This window comes from Xenopus laevis, chromosome 3L (assembly GCF_017654675.1).
Source record: "Xenopus laevis strain J_2021 chromosome 3L, Xenopus_laevis_v10.1, whole genome shotgun sequence".
NCBI lineage: Eukaryota > Metazoa > Chordata > Amphibia > Anura > Pipidae > Xenopus > Xenopus laevis.
Genome location: NC_054375.1, coordinates 78415599 through 78441237, shown reverse-complemented (window position 1 = coordinate 78441237; position 25639 = coordinate 78415599). Strand labels below are relative to the sequence as shown.

At 36.9% G+C, this 25639-nt stretch overlaps 1 protein-coding gene across 2 annotated transcripts in view; it reads left to right on the top strand.

Annotated features, from left to right (window-relative positions):
* The window catches only part of mov10l1.L (Mov10 like RISC complex RNA helicase 1 L homeolog), a 44094-nt gene that overhangs the window by 147 nt on the left and 18308 nt on the right, over window positions 1-25639 (top strand). Inside the window, exons 2-14 of one of the 2 annotated variants that reach the window (XM_018252607.2) lie at window positions 950-1052; window positions 3058-3242; window positions 10999-11158; window positions 11949-12061; window positions 14780-14970; window positions 15915-16058; window positions 16280-16867; window positions 18225-18419; window positions 19126-19240; window positions 21047-21224; window positions 21940-22010; window positions 23772-23863; window positions 24513-24571. In XM_018252607.2, the coding sequence (XP_018108096.1) occupies window positions 974-1052; window positions 3058-3242; window positions 10999-11158; window positions 11949-12061; window positions 14780-14970; window positions 15915-16058; window positions 16280-16867; window positions 18225-18419; window positions 19126-19240; window positions 21047-21224; window positions 21940-22010; window positions 23772-23863; window positions 24513-24571 (2170 nt within the window). In that variant the 5' untranslated portion in view covers window positions 950-973. Of the gene's footprint in view, window positions 1-949; window positions 1053-3057; window positions 3243-8224; window positions 8581-10998; window positions 11159-11948; window positions 12062-14779; window positions 14971-15914; window positions 16059-16279; window positions 16868-18224; window positions 18420-19125; window positions 19241-21046; window positions 21225-21939; window positions 22011-23771; window positions 23864-24512; window positions 24572-25639 lie in introns of those variants that run through there. The other variant, XM_018252608.2, reaches the window with a different exon arrangement.

Here is a 25639-nt window from a genome sequence, read left to right as displayed (position 1 = left end):
TGTTGGGGGTGGGTTGGGCTGGCATGTGTTCCTAAGGTTTATAGCTAAACTATAACTTTTAGGATCTGTGGGGGTTTCATAATGTTGTAGTTTAATATGCCTATGTTTCCCATCCCTGGCTATAATGTAGGGGAGCAGTTTGTTGTAGTTCAACACATGTATGAGGTGTAGTAAGAGTTGTAGTTTAACAGATCCATGTATGCTGCTAAACCTGATAGAATAGAACCTTAATGGGAGGATCAAATAGATATACATATAGAGTTATATAGGGGGGAGATTAAATGTGTAGTTAACACAGAATAAGGAATGAAAGGAATGTTGTGAAGTAAGAGAAATGAAGGATGATAGAACTGAAAATGAGACAAAAAAGTATTCTGTACAAGTATAGGATCCCTTATCCGGAAACCCGATATCCAGAAAGCTCCGAATTACGGAATGGCTGTCTCCCATAGACTCCATTTTATCAAAATAATCCAAATTTTTAAAAATGATTTCCTTTTTCTCTGTAATAATAAAACAGTAGCTTGTACTTGATCCCAACTAAGATATAATTAATCCTTATTGGAAGCAAAACCAGCCTATTGGGTTTATTTAAAGTTTAAATTAATTTTTAGTAGACTTAAGGCATGAAGACCCAAATTACGGAAAGATCCTTTATCCGGAACACCCCAGGTCCCGAGCATTCTGGATAACAGGTCCCATACCTGTATTGTCCTTTCTTTTTTCTCTTAATTCTTGCTGTAGGGGGACTGTCACTGGGCAAATTGGGCTATTTTGGGGTTTCTTTGGAAATGGCTTTTGGTTCTTTAAGTGATTGACTTTGGCTGGTTTTAAAAATAAGACCAGGCAAATCTGGTACTGTTCCTTGTTATAAGTGGGTAAAGCATGAAGAAGTGCTGGTAAAATAACTCGCATATCTTAATACATGTATCAAATCATGTATCTGTAGGGAGCTATAAAGAAAAGAAAAGCCATGATCGGTGTACTCTCCAGGGTCGGTTCCTTCTTCTGGAGAAGAGCTGATGAAGAAGAGAAATCAAAGTTTGGTTCAGGTACATTTCTTCAGGAAGGGCAATGTTTATCACTCAAAGCTTATCAATAGCTGGCAAATATGCTCATGTACTATATTCTGAGTTCAGTATGCTATTTATTGTGTGCTGTGTTATTATTATATTTATAGTACTAGTGTATACAATCCCCATGATTAAAATTATTTAGGTAGTTGTATATTGCATGAATCACCTTTAAAGGGCTGTATTATTGAATAACACTGTGTAGAATGAATTGCTGTCCTTTGTGCCATTCATGCAGGTCCGGACTGAGAATTAAAATAGGCCCTGGCATTTCAGGTACACAGAGGCCCAATCAGCCCACATAGAAGCTCAAACAGCCCCCACCAGCCCACTAAATACTGACTTTCTATGGCACCTTATAGCAGCCCCTCTGGCATTTGCCAGAACCCACAGATTGCCAGTCCAGGCCTGCATTCATGTGTTACCAAAATTGCTTCAAGATCCGAGACGTCACTGAGGGGCCAATCCACATGGTTTTAAAAATTAAGTGCAGGGCCCCTTTACGCCTTTTGTCACTCATCCTGAATGGTGAGATGGGGTACTTCAGGGTACGCTCAGGTTGGGCCCAAATGGCACCCTTTGGTGTGTTGTGAAAAAGAGGAAATACTGCGGCTCAAATTTTGAGACCAAAAAAAGATGTATCTTTCAGGGGGGCAAAGTGATAAAAGGGTGTTTTGGTTTTCATTGGTTAGGTTTTAAGCTAGTCTCAAGGAAAGATGGTGATACAGCTGGCATTGCTTTATTCAGCATAACAACTGAGAGGTCTTTTTCTCTTACTAACCCAAATCAGAAATACAAGGGCATAACTTGCTACTGTATTTATTGCAGAGAGTGCATGTAAACAATAAACACATCATTTGTACGCATGAATTTCTCTGGCTTTTTTTTTGCTTTTTTAAAGGGAACCTGTCACCCAAAAAAATAAAGCTGTATAATAAAAGTCCTTTTCAAATTAAATATGAAATCCAAATTATTATTTTTTTATTACAGCATTCATAGGTGTTGTAAACTCATTTAAAAATCTCAGCTGTTTATCAAATATTGCCTGCCCCTTCTCTATGCCTTAGGAAGGCAATTATTACACTTTCCATTCAGCACTTACTAGATGTCGCTGTACTCACCACATTCCCCGTGCACACTTTACCATTTATTTGTGTAGCCAGTGCATGGGTATATACATCAGTTTCCCCATTATTGTGCACAAACAAGATTTTGAGATTATGCAAGGCTTGCCTTAATAACAGTGTCCATAAAAGGGCTCCAGCATTCTTTCTAGAATTATGAGTTCCCTGACTGAATGAAATAAGATTAAAATAATTTATATAGTGTAATTAAAGTTAATTTTGCTTGACTAACGTGATAAAATAGGATTTGGAATATTTTTTTCAGGTGACGGGTCCCCTTTAACTTTTTATTGTAACTTTCTAATGTGGCTTTTAAACGGCTATTTGATTGCTTTACTCCCTTGCCATTGCAATTAAGCATATGTCTGAATGTGCCAATACAAAGATTAGCAATAAGGAATAATAATAAAATTTTGTTTCACAAGCAAAGTGATTCATGAGTGTTGCTTAGATCAGTCCCATAGGCATCATACAGAAAGCTATTTTAAAGGCAAACTTCTCATAATAACATAGATTTTTTTTACAAGCCCAACAACAGGTGTTTTTTCTTGTTCTTTGTGAGTTACGGTAGTAAATTTGTTATCAGAGATACATAAATGGTTGGGGAAAAGATTTATTGCACAGAAATAGGCATAACATATATTAATGGTCATTCACAGTGCTGCACTACAGCTAAGCATCCAAATTATAATTATTATAATAATATTTATAATATAATATTTTTGTTGTACCACGACTAGGCTTGAAGTTACTACTACATAGAAATTCAGATGTTGGATGCACTGGTTTCTACATTGCCATGTAAAATACATTGTTGTACTATCGTTTCTTGTCTCTAGCCTACATGTTTACTTTTTCAGATTCGTCTGTGATTAAGAATATGGATGGTGTAGTTACACGTTTCTGTAATGATTACGGAATGATAAACGACCAAATCTACTTCACAAGTGATGCTGTGATAGGCAGAGAGCTACTGAGTGTAGGACAGAATGTCAGTGTTGCTTATGAAGAGGATAAAACATCTGGAGGCTTGAGAGCAATCATGGTAAGATATACTTCTAATTGTAAGCTGCTTATGTTATTTGTACTTATTTCTGTTGATTTTCTTAAGGGTAAAACTGTATACAGAGAGATTTTGATCAGATTTTGCGGGTCAGATTTTATCTGATCTTGCCATGCAACACCGATATTTGTAGCATTCTACTAAATATGATCCCCCTCAAGCTAGAATTTAAATTCGGATCAGATAAAGTTAATGGTGTAGTTTGGTCATGCATCTACATCCGACAAAAAGTAGACACCATCAAATTTTATCTTGTCTGATGAAGATGCAATATGCTGCATTCCCATGCAACAGTTATGTCACATTGGACAGAAAACTTTCCATGTAGTAGTAGTACACATCAGATTTGTGTATCAGTCCCATTATATTTTGACCCATCCAACTTGCAACAATATTTCTAAAGTTGTACTTAAATTAACTGTTTTAAAACACATAGAAACACACAACACACAGAACAAAACACATGTCATATAATGTTAAGGTTTAGGTTACAAAACATTTATGAAATATGCATTTTAGTAGTATTTCGCTCCATACTTAAAATTAACTTTAAAGGAAAACTTTACCCCCAAAATGAATTATTAAGCAACAGAACTCTGTCTTTTAATTGGCCCATGGGATCTAACATGTATGGTTTGTTTGTGTGCACTGTGAATCCTAGGATCCCAGGGGATGGTCAATATTTTTTTTAAAATAGCAATTTTGTATTAATGATTACCCAATGGCACATACTACTAAAAAAGTATATTATTATGAAAATGGTTTATTTACATGAAGCAGGGTTTTATATATGAGCTGTTTTATAAAATATCTTTTTATAGAGACCTACATTTTTTTGTGGGTATAGTTTTCCTTTAAGTATAATGTAGACAGAGATATTCTGAGACAGATTGCAGTTGGTCTTATTTTTTTAATTATTTTTTTTTGCTTGTCAGCTCTCCAGTTTGGGAATTCATCAGCTATCTGGTTGCTACGGTCTAGTTTACCCTACCAACCAGGCAGTGTTGTGAATGAGAGACTGGAAGATGAATAGGAGAGGCCTGAAAGATAATGAATAACAATTGTAGCTTACAAAGCAATAGTTTATTTGTTGCTGGGGAAAGTGACCCTCTTCTGAAAGATGGAAAGAGACATAAACTATAAACAATGATGCCAACTGGAAAGTTGCTAAGAATAGACCATTCCAGAACATACTAAAATTTAAAGGGGTGGTTCACCTTTAAGTTAACTTTTAGCATGTTATAGAATGGCTAGTTCTAAGCAACTTAATTTTTTTGCCTTTTCTTCTGACTCTTTCCAGCTTTCAAATGGGGGTCACTGACCCCATCAAAAACAAATGCTCTGTAAGGCTACGCATTCATTGTTATTGCAATTCAGACCATCTCCTATTTATATTCCAGTCTCTTATTCAAATCAATCATCATTTATTTATATAGCGCTGTCAAGATACGCAGTGCTTTACTGCAGTTATAGCAAACAGGGAATAAATGGTGGATAACAAACAAGGATAACAGAATACAATAGGGTTAGAAGGACCTAGAGATTAGAGTTTACAAACTAAAAGTTTAGGGTACAATTGAGACATTAGGATTATATAAACATTTTGTCATTTTTGATATAGCAATGATTAATTAAGGTACATCGAATAAGCCTCTGTAAACAGGTGGGTCTTTAAGGAGCGCTTGAAAGTTTGGAAAGAAGGAGAAAGTCTGACAGCTTGTGGCAGAGAGTTCCAGAGAAAAGCAGAAACCCGAGAAAAGTCTTGTAGATGAGAATGGGAAGAAGTGATCAGAGGAGAAGTGAGGTGAAGATCAGAAGCAGAGCATAGGTTTCGTGAAGGACTGTATTTGGAGATTAGAGATGAAATATAGGGAGGGGTTTCTTTATTAAGGGCCTTGAATGCGAGTGTAAGTAATTTGAATTTGATTCTAGAAAAGATTGGGAGCCAGTGAAGGGACATACATATGGGAGCAGCTTATGTTGAGCGGCGAGCAAGATGAATGAGTCTAACGGCCGCGTTTAGAACAGATTGCAGTTGTGAAAGGTGACTTGTTGGAATACCTGTGAGGAGTAAGTTGCAGTAATCAAGGCGGGAGATGATGAGAGACTGAATCAGTGTTTTAGTTGATTCTGAACTGAGATATGGTCGTATTCGAGCAATGTTCCGCAGTTGAATATGGCAAGATTTTGCAAGTGTTTGAATGTGTGGTGAAAAAAACAGATGAGAGTCTAAGATAACTCCTAGGCAGCGTGCCTGTGTGGTGGAATGAAAGGTGGTGTTGTTTACAGTGAGTGATATCTGAGGGACAGGGGAAGATCTTGGAGGAAATATAATGAGTTCTGTTTTAGAAAGGTTCAGTTTCAGGTGGTGCTGTGACATCCAGGAGTAGACAAGTAGAGTTGGGTGTCATCAGCATAAAGGTGATACTGAAGTCCAAATGACTGAATACGTTTTCCTAGGGAAGTTGTATAGAGCGAGAACAGCAGGGGGCCAAGAACAGAGCCTTGAGGAACTCCAACAGAGAGTGGGAAAGTAGTAGAAGTAGAGTTAGAGAAGGAAACTTTAAAGGAACAGTCAGACAGATAAGATGTAAACCATGAAAGAGCAGTGTCCCGAATGCCAGCTGAGTGTAGAATGTCAAGGAGGAGTGTGTGGTCAACTGTGTCAAAGGCTGCAGAGAGATCTAGAAGGATTAGAATGGAGAAGTGACCTTTAGACTTTGCCAATAGAAGATCATTGGTTACTTTGGTGAGTGCAGTTTCAGTCGAGTGTGATGGGCGGAAGCCAGATTGCAAGGGGTCGAGGAGGGAGTTGTGAGTGAGATGCTGGATCAGGCGTTTGTAAACAAGCCTTTCTAGTAATTTGGATGCGAATGGAAGAAGGGAGACCGGTCGATAGTTAGTGGGAGAGCTGGGATCAAGGGAAGGTTTTTTGAGGATAGGAGTGATTTAGTGCTTGTTTGTATAATAATGGAAAGGTACCAGTAGAGAGTGAAAGATTAAATAGGTGGGTAAGAGCAGGAGAGAGTGTATCAGAGATTGGGTGGAGGAGGCGAGAGGGTATGGATCAAGGGAGCAGGTGGTGGGTTTTGAGCAGGCTAGAAGTTTGCTAACTTCATCTAGAGTTGCATGGTTGCTAAGGTAATATGGAGCCTAGCAACCAGTTTGCTAAAACTGCGAACTGGAGAGCTGCTAAATATAAAGCTAAATAACTCCAAAATAAGAAATGCATGGAATATGAATAGACGAGGCCTGAATAGAAAGATGAGTTATAAAAAGGAGCAATAACAAGAAATGTGTACCAGTACAGAGCATTTGGTTTTTAGATGGTTTAGTGACCCCTGTTTGAACCGTTTGAAAGCTGGAATGAATCAGAAAGAGACAAAATTCAAAAACCATAAAAAAGAAAAAAACGAAGACCAATTGAAAATTTGCTTAAAATTAGCCATTCTATAACAAATTAAAAGTTAACTTAAGGGCTCTTACTCTCGAGCGTTTTTACCTGCGCTCCCCTGCGTTCCGTTTTTCTGCGTTCAGCAGCAGGGGAGCGCAGGAATAGATGCATTCGATTTTTACCAATGGGGCTGTACTCACACAGGCGCGTGTAGGCGCCGAACGCAGGAAAAATGCAGCATGTTGCGTCTCAGCCTGCGTTTGGTGCCTACATGCGCCTGTGTGAGTACAGCCCCATTGGAAAAAATCTAATGCGTCTATTCCTGCGCTCCCCTGCGGCTGAACATAGAAAAATGGAACGCAGGGGAGCGCAGGTAAAAACGCTCGTCAGTAAGAGCCCTAAGGGTCCACCACCCCTTTAAAGGTAAATTTTACCAATTTCAAATTATTGTAAATTTTACTCCTGATTTGTATAAAGAAATGCATTACTTGAAATTCATTTTAGTGCCTTTTTTGTGAATACTATCACCCAATTTCTCTTCGATCTGAAAATAAAATAAAATAAGGCCCTAAAAAGCCTGAAGTGGGATTATTTGGTATTTCTGTAAGCACAGGTTACCTGTATATGCAAACACGGCACATCAGAATCTACATGAATTATGCAAACCCATTCACAAGAGCTTATATTTGCCAGTTATATTTTGAATGGTCAAAAGTGTCTGCTCATGCATTCCCAATCTTAGTGCTAATTGCTGACTGTTTGCTACCACATACAGTATACTGCAGTTATAGAATCCATTTTAACCTACAGTAAGTACGTGTTTTTTGTGTCTTCAGCAACTATTTTGCCGTTAAATATATTCTCAGCATGTATGAATGCATAATGTCCGATTTAAATAAAAAATGTAGCTTAACAGAACTGAAAAAAAAATTTAATGATTGTGGGAACAATTAGCCAGAATAAAATGGAATTTTTTAACTCATATTGTGGTGTATGCAAACCTCCATTCAGTACATTAAAAATGCCTGTGTAAGGGCCCTTGGGGTACAGAGCCACAAGTGTTTTTGCTTGCAGTTGACACGTGGTTACGTTTTTCATGTATTCAACCTCAGCACAAATTTGATAAGAGACGAGCGTTTTAAGCTGCACTCCCCTGTGTTCTGGTATCATGTGTTCAGCCGCAGGGGAGCGCAGGAGTAGACTTTTCAATGGGGCTGTACTCACACAAACGCATGTAAGCGCCAAACGCAGTAAAAATGCAACATGCTGCATCCCAACCGGCGTTTACATTCGTTTGTGTGAGTACAGCCGCATCGAAAAGAATTCAGTGCGTTCACTCCTGCGCTCCCCTGCGGCTGAACGCATGAAACCGGAACGCAGGGAAGTGCAGCTAAAAATGATCGTCTCTTATCAAATTTGTTATGTTAAATAACTTGTAGTATTGCAGGTTGCAATGTTACACTGAGTGAGATATTCTAAATTTGGTGTGGCCCCCACATCAGGTGCATGTTTTGCATAATTGCCATTAAAAGGGTAAGATGAATGAAAAGACCATTTTTGGGTTTGCAGAGCCTTCAGCACATCATGCACAGTTTTTTTTAGAAGTATACTTTTTTAAAGGGAATGCTGGAAGATGTGGCATTATGCTAAACTTATTTTAAGAAAAAGCTACAGATTTTTTTTTTTTTTTTGTCAAATGAATTTGTTAGACCAGAAAAGACACCTGTACATAACCGTGCTGCTCCCGGGGCTGGAATGATTTGGGTGGGGCAATTAGTAGTTTCACAAACACAATTGGAATAACAGGAGTGAAGGATCGATGAGAGCAGGAGTAGTAGTGCTTGTGGGACTCTTTTATTGATTTGCCTTTGCACTGTGGGCTGGTTTTATTCTCATGCAGTCATGTCTTATTGGTATCCGTATCTGGTAAGTGTTCTGCGGCACATGCAGCTTCATTTCTGTCTCAGTTCACAACTTTAATTGCTAACAAACGTGTTGCTTGTTCAGATTTACTAGCTGCATACTGAGGAGAAGGAAAACCTGAATAAAAATCTTACAGGGATGATCTGTACTGAGTATGTTATCAGTCAAACATGCTTGAAAAAGCGATTTTTAGTACTGTTTGCAGTGAAGACCATGGCCATCTTGTTTGTAGCACAAACATTTGTATTGTGAACTATAGTTCCCTGCATCCTCCAAGAAACTTCTGCTATTTGAGTGTTGTGAACAGTAGTGTAAATTGTCAGCAGAGGGTTTAACATTATTAGCTTGATCTGTTTACTAACACTGGTAGCACATATCAGGTGTTGGGTGATTTTGCCTGAAAACACGTTTACCCACCTATTTCTCTGCAAACAGTTTAAAATGTGATTTAAAAAGCTATTTAAAAGACATATCATATTTTAATCATATTAAAATTGCTATTCCTAAAGCAGCTATATTATTTTGCAGTCTGCCATGCCTGTTCTCTTTTCTTTGGCATATGCTTTTAACAAGTAGCTCTTTGTTCACCAACAGTCGGTGTGCAACTGCAGCTCTCCCATGTCTGCCATCTGTCTGAAGTAATAACCAGCTGTGCCTGCATCAAACTTCTTAGGAATTTGGATAAATTCCCAAACATTGCCTTTTATGAATACATGAAAATTTAAAAATGGAAGACTATTAAGGGGCATTATACACTAAATTCCTCCAATAAAAAAACAAAAACAAATGGGATTTCTTTTTAAAAATGTTATGTATAATTTGTATTAATGTAAACATATATTATCCTTCGTGAAACAGCTCTGCATCTAAGACTTGCTTTTATGAAACAGTAATTGCTTGGTAAATGAAGCAAACTATACATCCTTTAATTCAGTTTAAAGTGGTGATTCACCTTTAAGTTAACTTTTAGTATGTTAAAGAATGGCCAATTCTAAGAAACTTTTTCAATTGGTCTTCATTGTTTATTTGTTATAGTTTTTTAGTTATTTGCCTTATTCTTCTGGATCTTTTCTCTTTCAAATGGGAATCACTGACCCCATCTAAAAAAACACATGATCTGTAAGGCTATAAATGTATTGTTATTGCTACTTTCAATTACTCCTCTTTCTATTCATACTCTTTCCTATTCATATTCCAGTCTCTTATTTAAATCAAAGCATAGTTGCTAGGGTAATTTGTACCATAGCAACCAGGTTGTTAAAATTGCAGACTGTAGAGCTGCTGTATAAAAAGCTAAAGAACGCAAAAACTACAAAACGTAAAAAATGAAAATCAATTGCAAATTGTCTCAGAATATCACTCTCTACATCATACTAAAAGTTAACTCAAAGGTTAACAACCTTTTTATACAGGTCATGGAAATCCGAAGTGACTTCTAACATCCTCATATTTTGCAACAGGGGGTACTTTATTTATTATAATACACAAGTTTCAGTGAGTTGTGACCGAAATGAGCTCCGATTATATAGTAAATAAAGTACCCCCTCTTGTAAAATATAAGGGTATTATAAGTTACTGTGTAGTTTCATGACCATATAAAAGCACGAGGCAGATGGCTGTGTCTTTTTATACAGGTCACAGAACTCCGAGGTAACTTCTAATATCCTCATATTTTGCAACAGGGGGTACTTTATTTATTATAAAACACGTGTTTCAGTGAGTCATGTGACAAAAATGACATCACTACTCACCGTTTATAACTGATGACATCAGTACTCACTGTTTATAAGGATATAATTTACAGGATATTCATGACTCGTGTGTGCTTGAATTGTATTGATTAGTGCGATTTTAAAAAGCAATAAGATTAAATGGATCCGAAGTTTGTTGAATTTTTTTCTCCACAAAATCATTTGCCTCCTTGAACTGTTCATTGCCTAATTTTATTATGAGTGTGTTTTTTTTGCGCACTGACCTCACACGTCAGCTTCACTGCGCCTTTAAGACACTGAAGTGCGCGCTGCACGCACCTTAGAGGAAGCCGGCACTGGAGCAAAAAGACACATGGAAAAAAAGAGCTCATAAGCTCCACTGGGGCAGAGACTGAAGTGCATAGGGTTGCCACCTGGCTGGTAAAAATTATGGTTGATCCCAATGTTATTAATAGGAAAAAAATATAAATATATAGGAAGGCCGGTATTTTTTTTCCAGAAAAGGTAGCAACCCTAGTAGTGAATGATATATATGTCTAAAGTGCTGCAGAATAATAGCAGTAGAACTGTGCTAATAATAACACTAGTGATAAAACACTGTTTGTTTGTAAAATGCTTCTTAATGTTTGGAACTTTCAGGTTAAGGGTTGGTTCTATCCGTAATCTGTCTTCTGCAAAACCTCTTAAACTTGTAATTATTTTTCTAAAGGTACACGTAATCTCCAACAGATGGGAGAACTATATTCCTTCAAATGAAAATTCTCAAGACTTGGACATCAGAGTTTTAATTGGTTGTGTTACATCCTGCAATAAAGATGGTGGTGATATCAATCAGACAACCTGTTTTTACATGTGTGATGTATGTGAAGGTAAGTACGTTAATTAACTATACAAAACGTTATAATACATATTTTTTTGTTAAAGAAAGAGAGACATAGAGAGGCAGATTCTGAATTGTATTTTTTTTCATTTCTCTTAAACTGAAAATTTGAGTAAAAACCATGAAAAAAAACAAATGCAAAACTTAAAGTAAAAGCAGTCAATGTCCTATAAAAGTCAATGGGAGCTGCGCTTATCCTATTGGACCTTTTTTTTTTCTTTCTTTTTTTCCCAACCATTGAGGGTTTCAGATTTGTTTTGCTAGTAATTTAAGCATTCAGCATTTTTTTTTCCCGTTCATACTTATATTGGGAGCTTTTAATATCTTTCATGGCATTCGTTATTTTAAATAAAATAAATTTAATTGTGGTTTTGAAGACCTATAATGCCACTAAAATTCAACTTTTAATAAATGGGCCTCGTACAGTAATGCTCAATACTAAAAAATGAATCACTCTAATAAATAAATGCATGTTTGTAACATTTATAAATGTTCTGTATGTGACTTCATCGTAGAATGATGCAAAACTAGGATCCAACAACATACTTATAATATTCTACTAACCATTCTAAGTGATCCAAATTACAGAAAGGTCACTTATCCAGAAAACCCCAGGTCCTGAGCATTCTGGATAACCGGTCCCATACATGTGGTGAATGTTTTTGTTTTTTTGTCTGCCATAGATGATTTATTTTTCATAACTACAGAAAAATGATTAGAACTATCATGGTGATAAGAATCATCAGAATCATATTTTTTTTTATTTTCTTCTTTATTAGGATATCTACCATACAAAGGAGACTGGGTAAAAGCAGAGTACTTCATTAATCCATCCACATGGAACAGTGAGGCATATTCTGTGAAGCCACTGAGATGTAAAAGAATAGACCAGGTAGGTTTATTAATGTAACTGTTTTGATTCTTTGTTTTGGTTGATAGGTGAATATAAACTCTAAAGCTTAAAGGAATTGTTCAGCGTAAAAATAAAAACTGGGTAAATAGGCTGTGCAAAATAAAAAAATGTTTCTAATTTAGTTAGGCAAAAATGTGATGTATAAAGGCTGGAGTAACTGGATGTCTAACATAATAGCCAGAACACTACTTCCTGCTTTTCAGCTCTCTTGGTTTACACTGACTGGTTACCAGGCAGTAACCAATCAGAGACTTGGGGGGGGGGCACATGGGTCATATCTGTTGCTTTTGAATCTGAGCTGAATGCTAAGGATCAATTGCAAACTCACTGAACAGATATGTACCATGTGGCCCCCCTTCAAGTCGCTGACTAGCTCAAGAGTTATAGGGCTGAAAAGCAGGAAGTGGTGTTCTGGCTACTTTCCAGTCACTCCAGCCTTTATAAATTACATTTTTGGCTAACTATCTATATTAGAAACATTGTTTATTTTGCACAGGCTATCTATTTACACAGTTTTTATTTTCACACTGAACTGCTCCTTTAAGGTGTGGGGGAGGCAGTCATATCCCTGGATAAATATATTAAAGGGGCCATATATCCCATTGTTCAGCTTGTGTTTAATGATAGAGCTTGTGCTGAACATACTTTTTGGTCCTTGAGAGAGAGATCTCCAGTGCACAGATAATCTCCATTCATAATTGACTCCTGCTAACAAAGCTGGGAAGGGAAAGGGGTTGTATACTGGTGATCTATTTGTCTATCTCTCATGGACCAAGCAAGGACTAGTTTCCATTTTTCTATTTAGCACAAGAAATGACTAAATGACCTTTTCATGATCAAAACAATAGTCACTAGCTCTATTCATAGCAATCATGTATAAAAAGGGCATCTACTGCCCCTTTAATTGGTAAGCTGCACTTCAGTTTTTCTACCACTGGCTTTATGATAGTGTAGGTAGATTGGGTAGCACAACTGACAAGTTATCATGTACAATGTCCAGATAGATGAAGATGCACTAGCTAGTAATAAGACTTGACAAACTATCTGAAACAAAAGCTTTCTAAAATCTAACTCTCATCTCAGCCTCAAAAATAATGTGCATTTGGAAATAGTTGGTTGGTGGATTGTTATGATGAAAATAAAAACTCAAATTTGTGGTGGAGATGTAGACGGTTTTTTTTTTTTACTCACAAACGGCATATGCCTAACCTGAATCATATTGTTCACAATGCTGCAGAGCCACACTGGCAAGTAAGCCAGTCCTCTCTCGTGAAGCTAGTTGAGATGATTAGGCTGTAATTCTTGCCGTGGGGAATGCAGAAGCACGTGAGCCCTTGTGCCATTAGTGGATTACGTGGAAACTCACAACAGTAATGTATCTTAAAAGTATTTTTGTGCTGGCTAGTGACTAATAAGTGTGATTTCACAAGGAGTGCTCTGTTGCCTTCAGAAAACTTCTCTCCCACGGTTGACAAAGAACACAAAAATACATTTGGATAATCTTAATGTGGACATTAAGATAAATAACGATGTTTAAAACATATTGGTAGGGATGCACCGAATCCAGGATTCGGATTCGGCCTTTTTCAGCAGGATTGCATATGCAAATTAGGGGTGGGGAGGGAAATCGAGTGACTTTTAGGGTAAGGACACACGAGATTCAGGGAGATTTTGTCGCCTGGCTACTAATCTCCTTGTCTTTTGAGCAACTATTTTCCTGAACTGCCTCAGCGTTTTTCCCCATAGGCTACAATGAAAAGTTGCCTGCGCTAATGCACACAGGGCGATGCGTTTTCAATAGTTGCCTGAAATTGCCTCACTGAGGCAACTTTGGGCAACTATTGAAAACGCATCACCGTGTGTGCATTAGCGCAGGCAACTTTTCATTGTAGCCTATGGGGAAAAACGCTGAGGCAGTTCAGGGAGATAGTTGCTCAAAAGACAAGGAGATTAGTAGCCAGGCGACAAAATCTCCCTGAATCTCCTCGTGTGTCCTTACCCTTAGTCACAAACCAAGGACGTAAAAAATGTTTCCCATTCCCACCCCATAATTTGCATATGCAAATTCGCATTTGGATCGGTATTCAGCCGAATCTTTCGCAAAGTATTCAGGGGGTTCGGCCGAATCCAAAATAGTGGATTCAGTGCATCCCTACATATTGGTCAGGAGAACGTGCCTTTGAAGGCAATTAAGCACTATTACAATATTGATATGATTGACCAATGGTGATTTACATTCATCCCTGTACAAAGGAATTTTCAGGTTTTTGTCACCTGCAGAAGAGAGTCTTCTTTAGAGAAAAAGTATAGAGTCATTTGAGTATCTGGAATACACTTCCCCCATGAAAGGAAAAGAATACTTCAGAAAGGAAATAGGACTAAAATTAGCACAATTGCTTTTAAAAGCTTTAATACAGAAAAGAGAAGGTCTGTCCATTTTGGGCATAAGGCAGGAGCCATAGTTGCGCATCCCTCAGAATGGTGGCGTCAGGGTAGCCGCTCTGTTTGGAGCTGTTTTTCTGAATCTAGCTTGAAAGAAGCTTCGCTTCAAATGCACTTTAAGTTCAAGTACATTTAATAAACTGTGCCATAGAAGTAATTGATATTTACAAAAAATTACATCAAAAATTTAGCTGTGTATTTTTATTTGTAATATATTTATGCACATAAGCTGACTGTAACTTTTGTTTTTGACAGATGAAAATTACAGCATTTTATGGAACAAGTGGTGTAATTGATGAAAGTATATTCTTTACAATGGATTCTTTAAGGCTTCCGAAGGACTATTATCCAAGACGTGATGACCTTGTTAATGCAGTAGTGGTGGAAAGTAGCCAATCATGTTATGTCTGGCGAGCACTGTGCATAGCACCAGTTAACAAACAAAGGTAAATGGAAAGGTTTTCTTTTCACTACTTATTCAGTACAACTTTTTGTGTGTGTACACATATCAGCTCACATGGGACACACAGTACATAATGATCAGTTTAAATAGTGGTACATAGTAACCTGAGCCAGATGTCTATATAAAATTTGGTCTATCTATCTTTCTCTTTTGCACACTCAAAGGCTTCAACTGAATACATTTTTTATATTTTAAACCCTGAGTGCACCATTTCTTTTGGTAGCGTTTATATCTGCATTCGTTGTTGGTGAGTATTGATCCACAGAGCAATATAAAGTCAAATAACACTAAAGCTGGCCATAGACATGCAGATTATTAGCCTATGTCAGAGAAATGATCTTTCGACCTGCAACTAACCATCCAGAGTACTCTAAAGTAGTAAAGAGATCAAGTCACACAATGCTCAGGCCATTAATTGACAGACCCCAATCGTACGAAAGTTATGTCCAACAAATAGTAGTGACAATTTTCCGGTAATATTGTCAGATAGTCAATACATGCAGAGATCTTATCGGTAGCTGATATAAATCTTTTAACCTGTCCGATCGACTGTATGACCGATCGCCCTGGTATGAAAAACTTTGGGACACTCCCCGCATGGTCGGGTATCTTTGCATCTACGGCCAGCTTTATACTACTCTGCAGAGGAACTCTATAACTAAGTTGTAGTGACTTAACCAAGTCATGTGTTCATTTATATTTGTTTAATGTGTTTGCATTTTCTAATGTCTCATACACTTTTGACTGAGATCTGTAAAAAAGAAAGAGGCATTGCTTATTCATCCTAGTATTACATTCTGTAAACATTGAGTTAACCTTATTTTTATTTTGAAGACCAAAATGGCTTATGCATGTCGATAGAAAAATTAAGCCTTAAATGTAAGTGAAATATAGCTTTGTTTGTCTCCTGATGGCTTTTTGTTCCAGTTTGTCAGCATCTAATGCCACAGACTCACTCTATCCGTGCTCAGCTGCTTTGATGATGAACAAAGGGGGCTTGGAAGTTTCCAGAATGACTAATTTTGGAGTGATCAAACAAGGACAGACTAAACATGTGCAAATATACATTGAGTGAGTTATTTAATCTAAAATAGTTGTGGATTTTAACTGTAATGGATTGATCAAAGACAGAGCAAACACAAAAATATAGTTATTTCAAACCTAACACTTTGTTTTGCATTGTAATTACTTAACTAAATCTAATATATGAACATTTTTATTTTAAATTGTTCTGTAGTTGTTAATGGCTTTTTTTTATGGCTGGCCCACTTTCTGTAAATGTTCTGTTTCAGGAATAAGGGAAACGAGTCCCATACACTGATTGCTTGCAAGTTTGCTGGGTGGGAAAAGGAGAACAAATTTAAGTTTGAAATGTCTGAGCCAACATCTGATTCCATGTCCGACGCAACCCAATCACTACAGGATTCTTCTTTTCCACCAAGAGAAAGTACAATGTGTAATGTTAATGTAACAAGTTATTGTGGAAAAGACAAGGCTGATCTTCATCAAGCACTTACTCCCAGTTTACTAACCTGCAATGAATTGACTGAAAAGTTTTGTCATTTGGGCTTTAAAGTGCCTTCAGCAACACCATACTTGTTTAATAATTGTAATAAATTATTGAGGAGTTCTGTTGACCATTTATCAACTGGATTATACAAACCACTGAGACATGGTTCAGAATCTTCAGACAATCCTATGGAACAATCCGTTTTTGGAGCAACTATACATGAGGAACAGTCTTGCAATGTGGATGGTAATGTGAACAGTGGAGACAGTGGAGGCAGTGACTCTGTATTACAACACTCTTCGAATGCAAGTGAAGCGATGGTTATCCTTCCTGGGGTGAAGACTTTTATCGTCGTCACGTGTGAGGCCAGGTATGTCTTTGTCTTAATCCTAGAATATGTTAAAATGTTCTTTGTTGTGAATTTTTTGGCTTTTTTTCTTTCTTAATTGCTGTTTGAGATACATTTATAAAAACTGGATCGCTCTCATTTATCTTACCAAAACAATAAAATGTGGCATGTGCAAGCACCATTTAAAAGAGTCCCAACTGCGCATGCCCCAAATCAGTGTGTCACTCCTTGTGTGCGGATGTACCTGCTGACACATTTCACCTAAACAGGCTTTGTCTCCGAGCAAAATGGCGCATGTTAGCTTACTACGCTTTATTATCCCTCCGTGTCACTCAACTTTATTGTTACAATCTACTACAGCTTCCCTAACTAATATACGATCATATACATTTTTGCAAAGCTATACTTGCTTAAAATTTACACATTGCATGAATACATTTATACAGAATTATAAATGAATCTATAAACCTATTGTATAATACCAGCACATTAAAAAGATGCTAGCACGTTAAAAAAAAAAAGAGGAGATGCCAGCATCCCCTCTGTTAAGATGGGGGGAGGGGTACGAACACAATAAAAGGGTACCAGCATGTTAAAAAAAACACTAACTTAAATAAAGAGATGACTCTACTGAAATAAAAACACTTTGAGATTGAAATCAATATTTAGACCCAAAGGAGATAATGAGGCTCCTTTATAAACACTGGTCAAATGTGCACCTGGGCAGTAACCCATAGCCACCAATCAGAGACTGTCTTTTACAAGCCACTGCAAGCTGAACAATGAAAGAAAACATTTGATTGGTTCCTATAGGATACTGCCCAGGTGCAGATTTGCACAGTCTTTATAAATGAGCCCAAATCTATGGCTCTACCAACTCTCTCATTTTGATGTCTCTATTACTACATCTCCCACCTTTCCAATGTGCTCTATCTACTTCAATGCCACATAATTTCAGACCAATAGGGGATTTAGTATGTGTTTCTAAAAAATGTTTAGAAACCAAATGTTCTCATATCCTTTACCAATATTATTTACATGTTGCCCTATGCTTTCCCTTCAAGTTGGAAGTGGAAGAGACGTTTTATCTGCAGTTGGAGAGCGGGGAACAGTTGAATTGGGAAACAACTTTTTTTATTCTTTAATGTTTTTTTACATGGATTAGAAGCTGGCTACGGGATTGTGTACAGACCATGGTTGTAAATGGTACATTTTCTCTTTGAGTAGAATGGGGCCCCCACAGGGTAACTTTGTTTAAAAGCTTTATGTTAAATGTATATTTACCCATTTATTGTACAGAGCTGCAAAATACAGTGTGCAGAAATGACATTCACATTACATTTATTGTTTGTCGTTTCATTTTCTTTTCCTTTCAAAGAAATCCAGGCCGCTGCAAAGAACTACTTTTGCTGTGCTTCAGTGATTTTATGATTGGACGTTGCCTTGAAGGAATTGTTGAAAGTGAAGAGGAGTCCTTTTTGCTCCCACCTGCGGAATTTGCTTCCAGGCAGAACAAAGTTCCCAATGAATATGTGCCCAACAGCAGAACAGTAATGTCTGCTCCACATAGAAGGCAAGCAGCTAATTTCAACTTATAGAACTCTCAGTCCTTATATGTATTACTTGGAAAGCTTGCGGTTTGATATGGTGTACAAAGTAAAGCCTCTGAACCTCTTTGTTTTTGAAGTATATAACCCTTTATTTCTGCAACCTTCCATTACAATTTAAGTTAAACTCAGGGGGGAAGGTCCATGGTGTACATGCAACTCTTAATCATAATCATCTTTGTATGTTAAGGTATGTCAGTTGTTTGAATCAAAGATAAATGTGGAACTTTAATTTGAAAGGACCTGGTAGTCTGCAATAGAACAGGGACTGATTTAGCTTGTCAACACTGTATAAATAAATGATTATCTATGTAATTTTACCTTTAAATTTTTGGTATAGTCCATGTTTGAACATGAGTGAATGTTTGTCTTGGTTCTGTGCTATAATGCAAAATACTCCTTTGCAAGCAAACTTTGATCGGTTTTTGGTCAGTTTCCCAAATACTACACCCCAAAATTGACTATCTTTATGCTGTCACTGAAATTCTAAGCTAATTTATAATTTCTAAAAATGTGTTTCTCTTGTAAACGTAGAATTGATGAGCTTTTCTTTTGAATGAGTGGGAATTTTTACAGAGATGAAAGGGAATCTATTGTTCTTCAAAAAACTACTGTAAACTAACTAGCTTTATATATATTTTTATTGTGTATAACTTTTTTTTTTTTGTTTAGGATTTCTAGAAGACAGCTGCCAAGTTTTCTTCCACTTTATCCCATACCAGACAGACTAAGAAAGGGCATAGAGCAGAAGATGGACGTCTTGGCCTTAGAGCCTTGTTTGGGAGAGGTCAGTGTGGTGATCCTTTAATTTAAGAGCCCTGTGACTAATTGTTAAAATTGGATGATGTCATGTAAATAAAATGTACCACCAACCTGTTTGTTTGCTTGCATTTTCCATAACACATGGCTTCTGAACAATGCATAGTCAGGTTCCTGTGCTGTGCAGCCAGTCGTTTTACATGTGAAAACATATGATGCCTGCCTGTATGCGCTTATTATGGATGCCAAAAGAATGAAGGAAAAATATTTAAATTGATGTAAATTTATATAAAGTTTACTTCAATTTATATAGTGTAAGTAAAGTTAATTTTGCTTGAATGACATAAGATTTGGAATACTTTCTTAGGGTGCCAGGCCCCCTTTGATTTTAAAATCCTGTTGCTAATGTTTTGGAACTGAACAGTACTTGGTATCCAAATTAAACATAATCATAGAGCAAAATATTCTGTAAACATGACTACCGAATTCAGAATTCTCTTCAGGTTTCGGCTAAAATACAGGCATATCTTTAGTGCTTAGCACTTGATAATTGAATGTGACAAAGTACATAGTGAAAAATGTTTGCCTTTTAAGAAAGCCGCAAACAGAATGCGAGTTGGGGCAGAATTTTTGATTCCTAGTATTACTAGGCGCTAAGGTAAGGTTTGGGTAATTGTAAGTGCCTATGTCCTTTTTTTTTTTTTTTTTTTTTCGTTTGGCTGCTGCAAATGAACTTGGTTTTAAAACTAGTTTGGAAGTTACACACAATCTATTTTCTTTATATTCCATTTTCCAAGGTTCTCTGTGTGTGAGGTTTTTCATGTTATATAGCTCTCCATGTAAAATAATAGGAAAGGTTAATTCCGCGGCCACAGCTTTTGTAGTACCCCATTGGACAGAAATGAATATAGTTAGCAGCCTTTGGCTATATGTTTTTTTACTTTCTATATTTTTCTTTTTATGAACTTTTTATTTCTATGAAATGAGTTGCAGTGAATCACATGATTGATTGACACCTAACTATGCACATCACATCTAATCCATTATTTGGATCACATGAATTTTAAAATTAATCTATAGGATGTATTTTAATTTGCACCGGTCACTTTGATATTTGCCTCAGCAATTTCACTTTGTTATTGGTCCCACCAGTTAGCACTTTATACTTTATTGGTATTGGAAGTCTTAAAGGGTTTGTTTTTCTCAGTTTGCCAAATACAAAATTACAACCCCTTAGGATTTTGGATCTTGGAATTCCACTCTTGTGAGTATTCCCCTTCCTTTAATTGTTCTATGATTTTAAATTTGCTCAAATTTGAATTAAGGGTTCAGAGTCAGTGTGATACTACTACTTTAAACAGCCTGTTTCATGCTATCAATTTGTAAAATTAGAAAGCCAATTAATAGACCTTAAATGGGTATAACATACCATTTTAATAACTATTATAAAACACTAAGATTTTTTTACCATTAATACTTCATCTTGTAATCAGAAGAGTTAATATAAAATAAGCATAAAATAGTCCCTCCCTTTCTTCAGTTGTTGCCTGTCTCTCAGGCTTACAAAAATATTATTTCATTATACAGATGATTTCATTTAAATTTGACTGCCTTCTACTCTTCTGCATTTTCTATAAAGGACCCTGGAAACTTGAAAACAAAAGCACGTCAAAGAAAATATATTTTTCTTCATGTTTCATGAGAACTAACCACTGCACAGGGCTTTCATAATTGTTTATAATTGATTTATACTGTGGTTGGTCTTTCTCCATGATTCCCTCACTTTTAAGCACAAAGCCACCAGTGAGACTAAAGCGGTTTTTCTTTCTTGCAGGTTTTAACCTTATCAAGTTACCGCAAGAAGATGTCCACCTTACTTTGGCTTGAGGACATTCATGCAGAGATGGAAATGAGCGAATTTAGCCTGAGTGGTGTTTGTCTCCAAAAACGTGGAGGATTTTTGCTATTAGAAGTACCTGGACTTGCTGAGGGTAGACCATTTCTGAACCAAGGTAACTTGGTGGTGTTATCTTTTCGAGGGGTATCTGCACCATACCAATGATAAACTATGCAATTAAAACAATTGTCTCAAAAAATATGCAAAGCATTGCATTCAAGTTAGTTAAAGTCATGCTGTTTGTGTTTTGAAAATAGTAGCTCAGTGTCCTTTTAATTGATGGTTCAACTAGAGAGGCTCGATATAGGAATATCTGCAATATGGCTTCCTTTTAAATAGTATCTGTCTTAATTTAACAGTTAAGGTGGCCATACACGGACCGATAAAAGCTGCCGACAGACTGTGTCGGCAGCTTATTGGCCCGTGTATGGGGGCCCCCGACGGGCTTCCCCGATCGAGATCTGGCCGAAAGTCGGCCAGATCTCGATCGGATGGGGTTAAAAATCCCGTCGGATCGCGGCCGCATCTGTTCGTTGATGCGGTACCGCGATCCGACCGCCCGTTTGCGAGCGCTAGGATCCAATCGTTGGGCCCTAGGGCCCACGATCGGATCAGCCCGATATTGCCCACCTCAAGGTGGGCATATCGGAGGGAGATCCGCTCGTTTGGCGACATCGCCAAACGAGCGGATCTATCCGTGTATGGCCACCTTAAGTCTTCATTATGCTGTTGGGATAAAACTGAACCATGTAGCATATATTGTTAATTACTAATTGATAATTGACACATCTTATAAGTATAGTAGAGTGGAACTCTTTTCTTTTTTGCAGGGGACAAAGTGTTTTTAAAATACCAGGTGTTCACAACAACTGCTATTCAGTTTGTGGGCTTAATTGTAGAGGTAAGTTTTTTTTTTTTTTTTTTTTTTTTTTTTTTTTGGTAAAACGTGTATTTTGCACATATTAAAAGCAACGTCACTGTGAAAATTAGTTTTTCCTGAGAATGGTGATCCCATTTAATGTGATAGAAGCACCTAGGCATTCTCCCTTGGGGTGGCAGTAGCCAATTTGTTTGCTGTTTTTTGCCAGTTGGCACACTAAATCCAAAGAAAAATATATTTCCCTTCTATTTAGTACAGGGTAATGGCAATAAGAAAGTTTTATGATATCTCTGACTACAAGCAAACATAAAGGTTATTCCTGTTGATGCTTTTCTATGTCTTTGTTTTACTTGTCTGTCTGCTTTTGACTATCCTATCCTATTGATGCTGGCCCATGCCAATGCAACTATGAAGTGCCTACTGGAAAAGTAAAATAAAATTGTTGAATGCATCACTGTGATGTGGTTCACACATCCTTCTTGTTTGAAGAGTGCTCTCTTAGATGTAACATCACCAGCTTTATTTATAATTGACTTTTCAAGATACTGTGAATGAGCATAGTAGTATTAAGATCTGGCTCAAAGTGTTTCATGAAACACTTCATTGAAAAATCATCAGGCACTAGTTCAAAATGTTAAAGCGAATGCCTTTCAACATTTCAAACTCCATTTATTTAGCTGCGTTGGGCAGGAATGCCTCTTCCAATGGGAGTGTTGCAGCAGTGATGTCCAAGCTTGGGGTGGGTTAAAGATCTGTTTAGGCAGCAAACACTGTTTACGTTGGTGCTCCGGCATATAGGGAGTTATTTATTAAGGTTTGAGTTGTGTTTTCCACGAAAATTCAAGTTTTCTTGTTGATTTTTTTTTTTTTTAATCAAAACTCACATTTTCAGATTTAAAAAAAAAAATATGTGAATTTTTCTAGATGTATTATACCCCGACCCTAGAAATAGCTTGAATCCGAAAATAAACCATCTAAAACCTGTTTAGGTCATGGAGAAGTCAATGGCAGAGGTCCCTTGAAACATTTGAAGATGCTAATCAAGATGCATGATGATCAAGGTTTTTTCAGAAGGGTTTTGCCAGAAAGCTCGAATAATCCTAGCGATTCCCCTTTTTTTTCCCCCTTAGAAAATATGATTGATTTGAGTTTTCGAGTTTCGTAACTCGACTTGCAGAATCAAGGTTTTTCCATTTGAGTTTTTTCTTAAATAAGATACCATTCAAGATATTTTGACTTCATTCACGGTATAAAAAAAAATGAACATAAGACTTTTGATAAATAACCGCCATAAAGTCTTTTTTACACCCCAAGCATGGGATGTCACTTGTGCCACAGCCATGGTTGAGTAGGTGTAGGACATTGGGTGGGTGTTGAATCAAGGTGTTAGTTTTATCATGACAGAAAATGTTATTGTCAGTCCCCTTGATGAAACAGAAGTATTACCCCTCACTTTATGGCAGATACATTACATAGTATTGGATGATTCATTTTTTTTCAAGTGAGTGTAATACAAGGCTACTGATAGAAATACTGTAGTGTATTATTGATCCAGAGTCTGGTTTAATTACTCCTTGGGAATTTTAGTTTTAAGCCTTCTGAGTAAATTGAAGACAACATTCACTGTACACATCAGCTAAAAATTAGGTAGGATTTACAGTGACAGAAGGTTTGATAGACCTGTCTCTCTCTCTTTCATCCTCTCTCACTATTTAAAAAAAAAAGTGAACGCATGTATTTTTGTGATGTATGTGCTTAAAATGTGTGAATCGCTTTTTTCAGATACATGAAGAGGAAATTACGCTCCGGGTCAATGAAGAATTTGAGCAATCTTACAAGTTTGAACCAATGGATGTGGAATTTGTTGTAAATAGGTAACATTTTACTAAAAGTACACTGGGTAAATGAATTGTTCATTAACATTTTTACAATATAAAAAGACTCCAAACACAAGTAAAATTAATGAATTTATCTGAAAAAAAACTCCATGCCATAAACTGCCCATTAATAATACATGATAATAGGATGCTTGCTATTTCCTAAGTAATGTCAATATATGCATACAAAGTATTTATTTTCAAAGGCTATGAAAAGAAAGAACCCAACTAGTGTTTAAGTCTAGAGACAAAGATTAATGGACTATGTAGTTTTAGGTTTTTCCACTAAAGGGATCATTTATGATAGACCGGGGGAAGAAGTGCAGAGCACTATAGGCCGAGCTTCATCCCCTGTTCTGGCTGTGGTCTTGGTAAGGTGCAGACTAGCCTTGTATTTACTGCCTGCAATTGGGCAGGTGGTAAGTACAGGGCCATGAAAGAGCCTCCTGCTCAGCCACTCCCTTACTGCTGAACACAGACATCATTCTGTTTGTGGAGCTATCCACAGTTCTCTGCTCCCCATTTTAGATATATGAATATTTTTTTTGTTCTATAATCATGTGGATGGAGTGTGACTTGGTGAAAATATGTAATCCTCACTGTAAGTTAGTGCCATAATTTTCCTTTTTTTTTTTTTTTTTTTTAGGGTCACAAGCAGGCGTTGCCAGTTTGCTGTGGAACAAGCAGAGCATTTAGGGAAAAAAGGTAACTAACTTATTAGGTATTTGCTGTTAAAAATAAAATATAGTTAACTTTTCTGTTTCTACAGTAAACAATATGCGATCTGCATTAATTGTATTTAACCATCATCTGCTTCATAGGTGCTTCACTTTGGCACCCATTATTCAACCACATTTTAATCTTTGATTATATAGTGGTTTCTGGGAGTTGTAGTTCGGAAACAATGTAGATTTGTATGTGTTTGTAATGATGCAATAAATGGATGAAATTCTCAGAGGCTGTGATTTGTCTTATGGGTATTTTTGGGGCAGATTTAACAGATGTCATCCAGAGGAATCCTGGAAACCCTGATTGTTTTTTTCCTTTATTAAAACTTTCCTGACAGTAAAGAACATTTTTCAAGGGGAGGGAAGGATTGGACTATTGCAACACTTTGTAACATTTTCCATTCATTATTAACTCTTCTCTTGTGTGTTAACAAAGACTTACTTACATTTTTTTGGGGTATAGATGAAAAGAAACCAGCATGGGGAACTTTCCTGCATATAACTACACCACAAAATGTTTTTCTTGTTTGACTTTACTAGAGACTTTATCAGTATGAACTTTTTTCTGCCATGGACATTGGTTTTCAAACTGTCTGGGAACAGTATATCATGTGAAATATAATGGGTCTATGTGTAATTGTACTGTAATTATCCATTCCATGAGTTTGATTGGACGCTAAGTGGGAGGAGGTGCTTAAAGGGCTTAAAAGCTGTACATAGCCAATTCTTTACACTTGAGAAAAGCAATTCTAGCACTCAATTGTTTTCATTAAATCACCTTTTAAATTTTCTTAGTGAATGTACACCTTTTTAACAGTTTTGAAAAATAAATAGAGGTTTAATTTAAAGAAATGAAGGGTAGATGCATAGATCCTTAGGGCTCTTTTCTCTGCAAAAACCAGAGGATCTCGGACCCCTACAGAGCTAATCTGTACTATGCATGTTCATTTCATTTGTATTTCCCTGATCTGATTGGTTGATACGATTCAACCAATCTGATCAGTGTCTAGCAAAGGAAGCCAAAAGAAGGGCCATGAGCATTAAC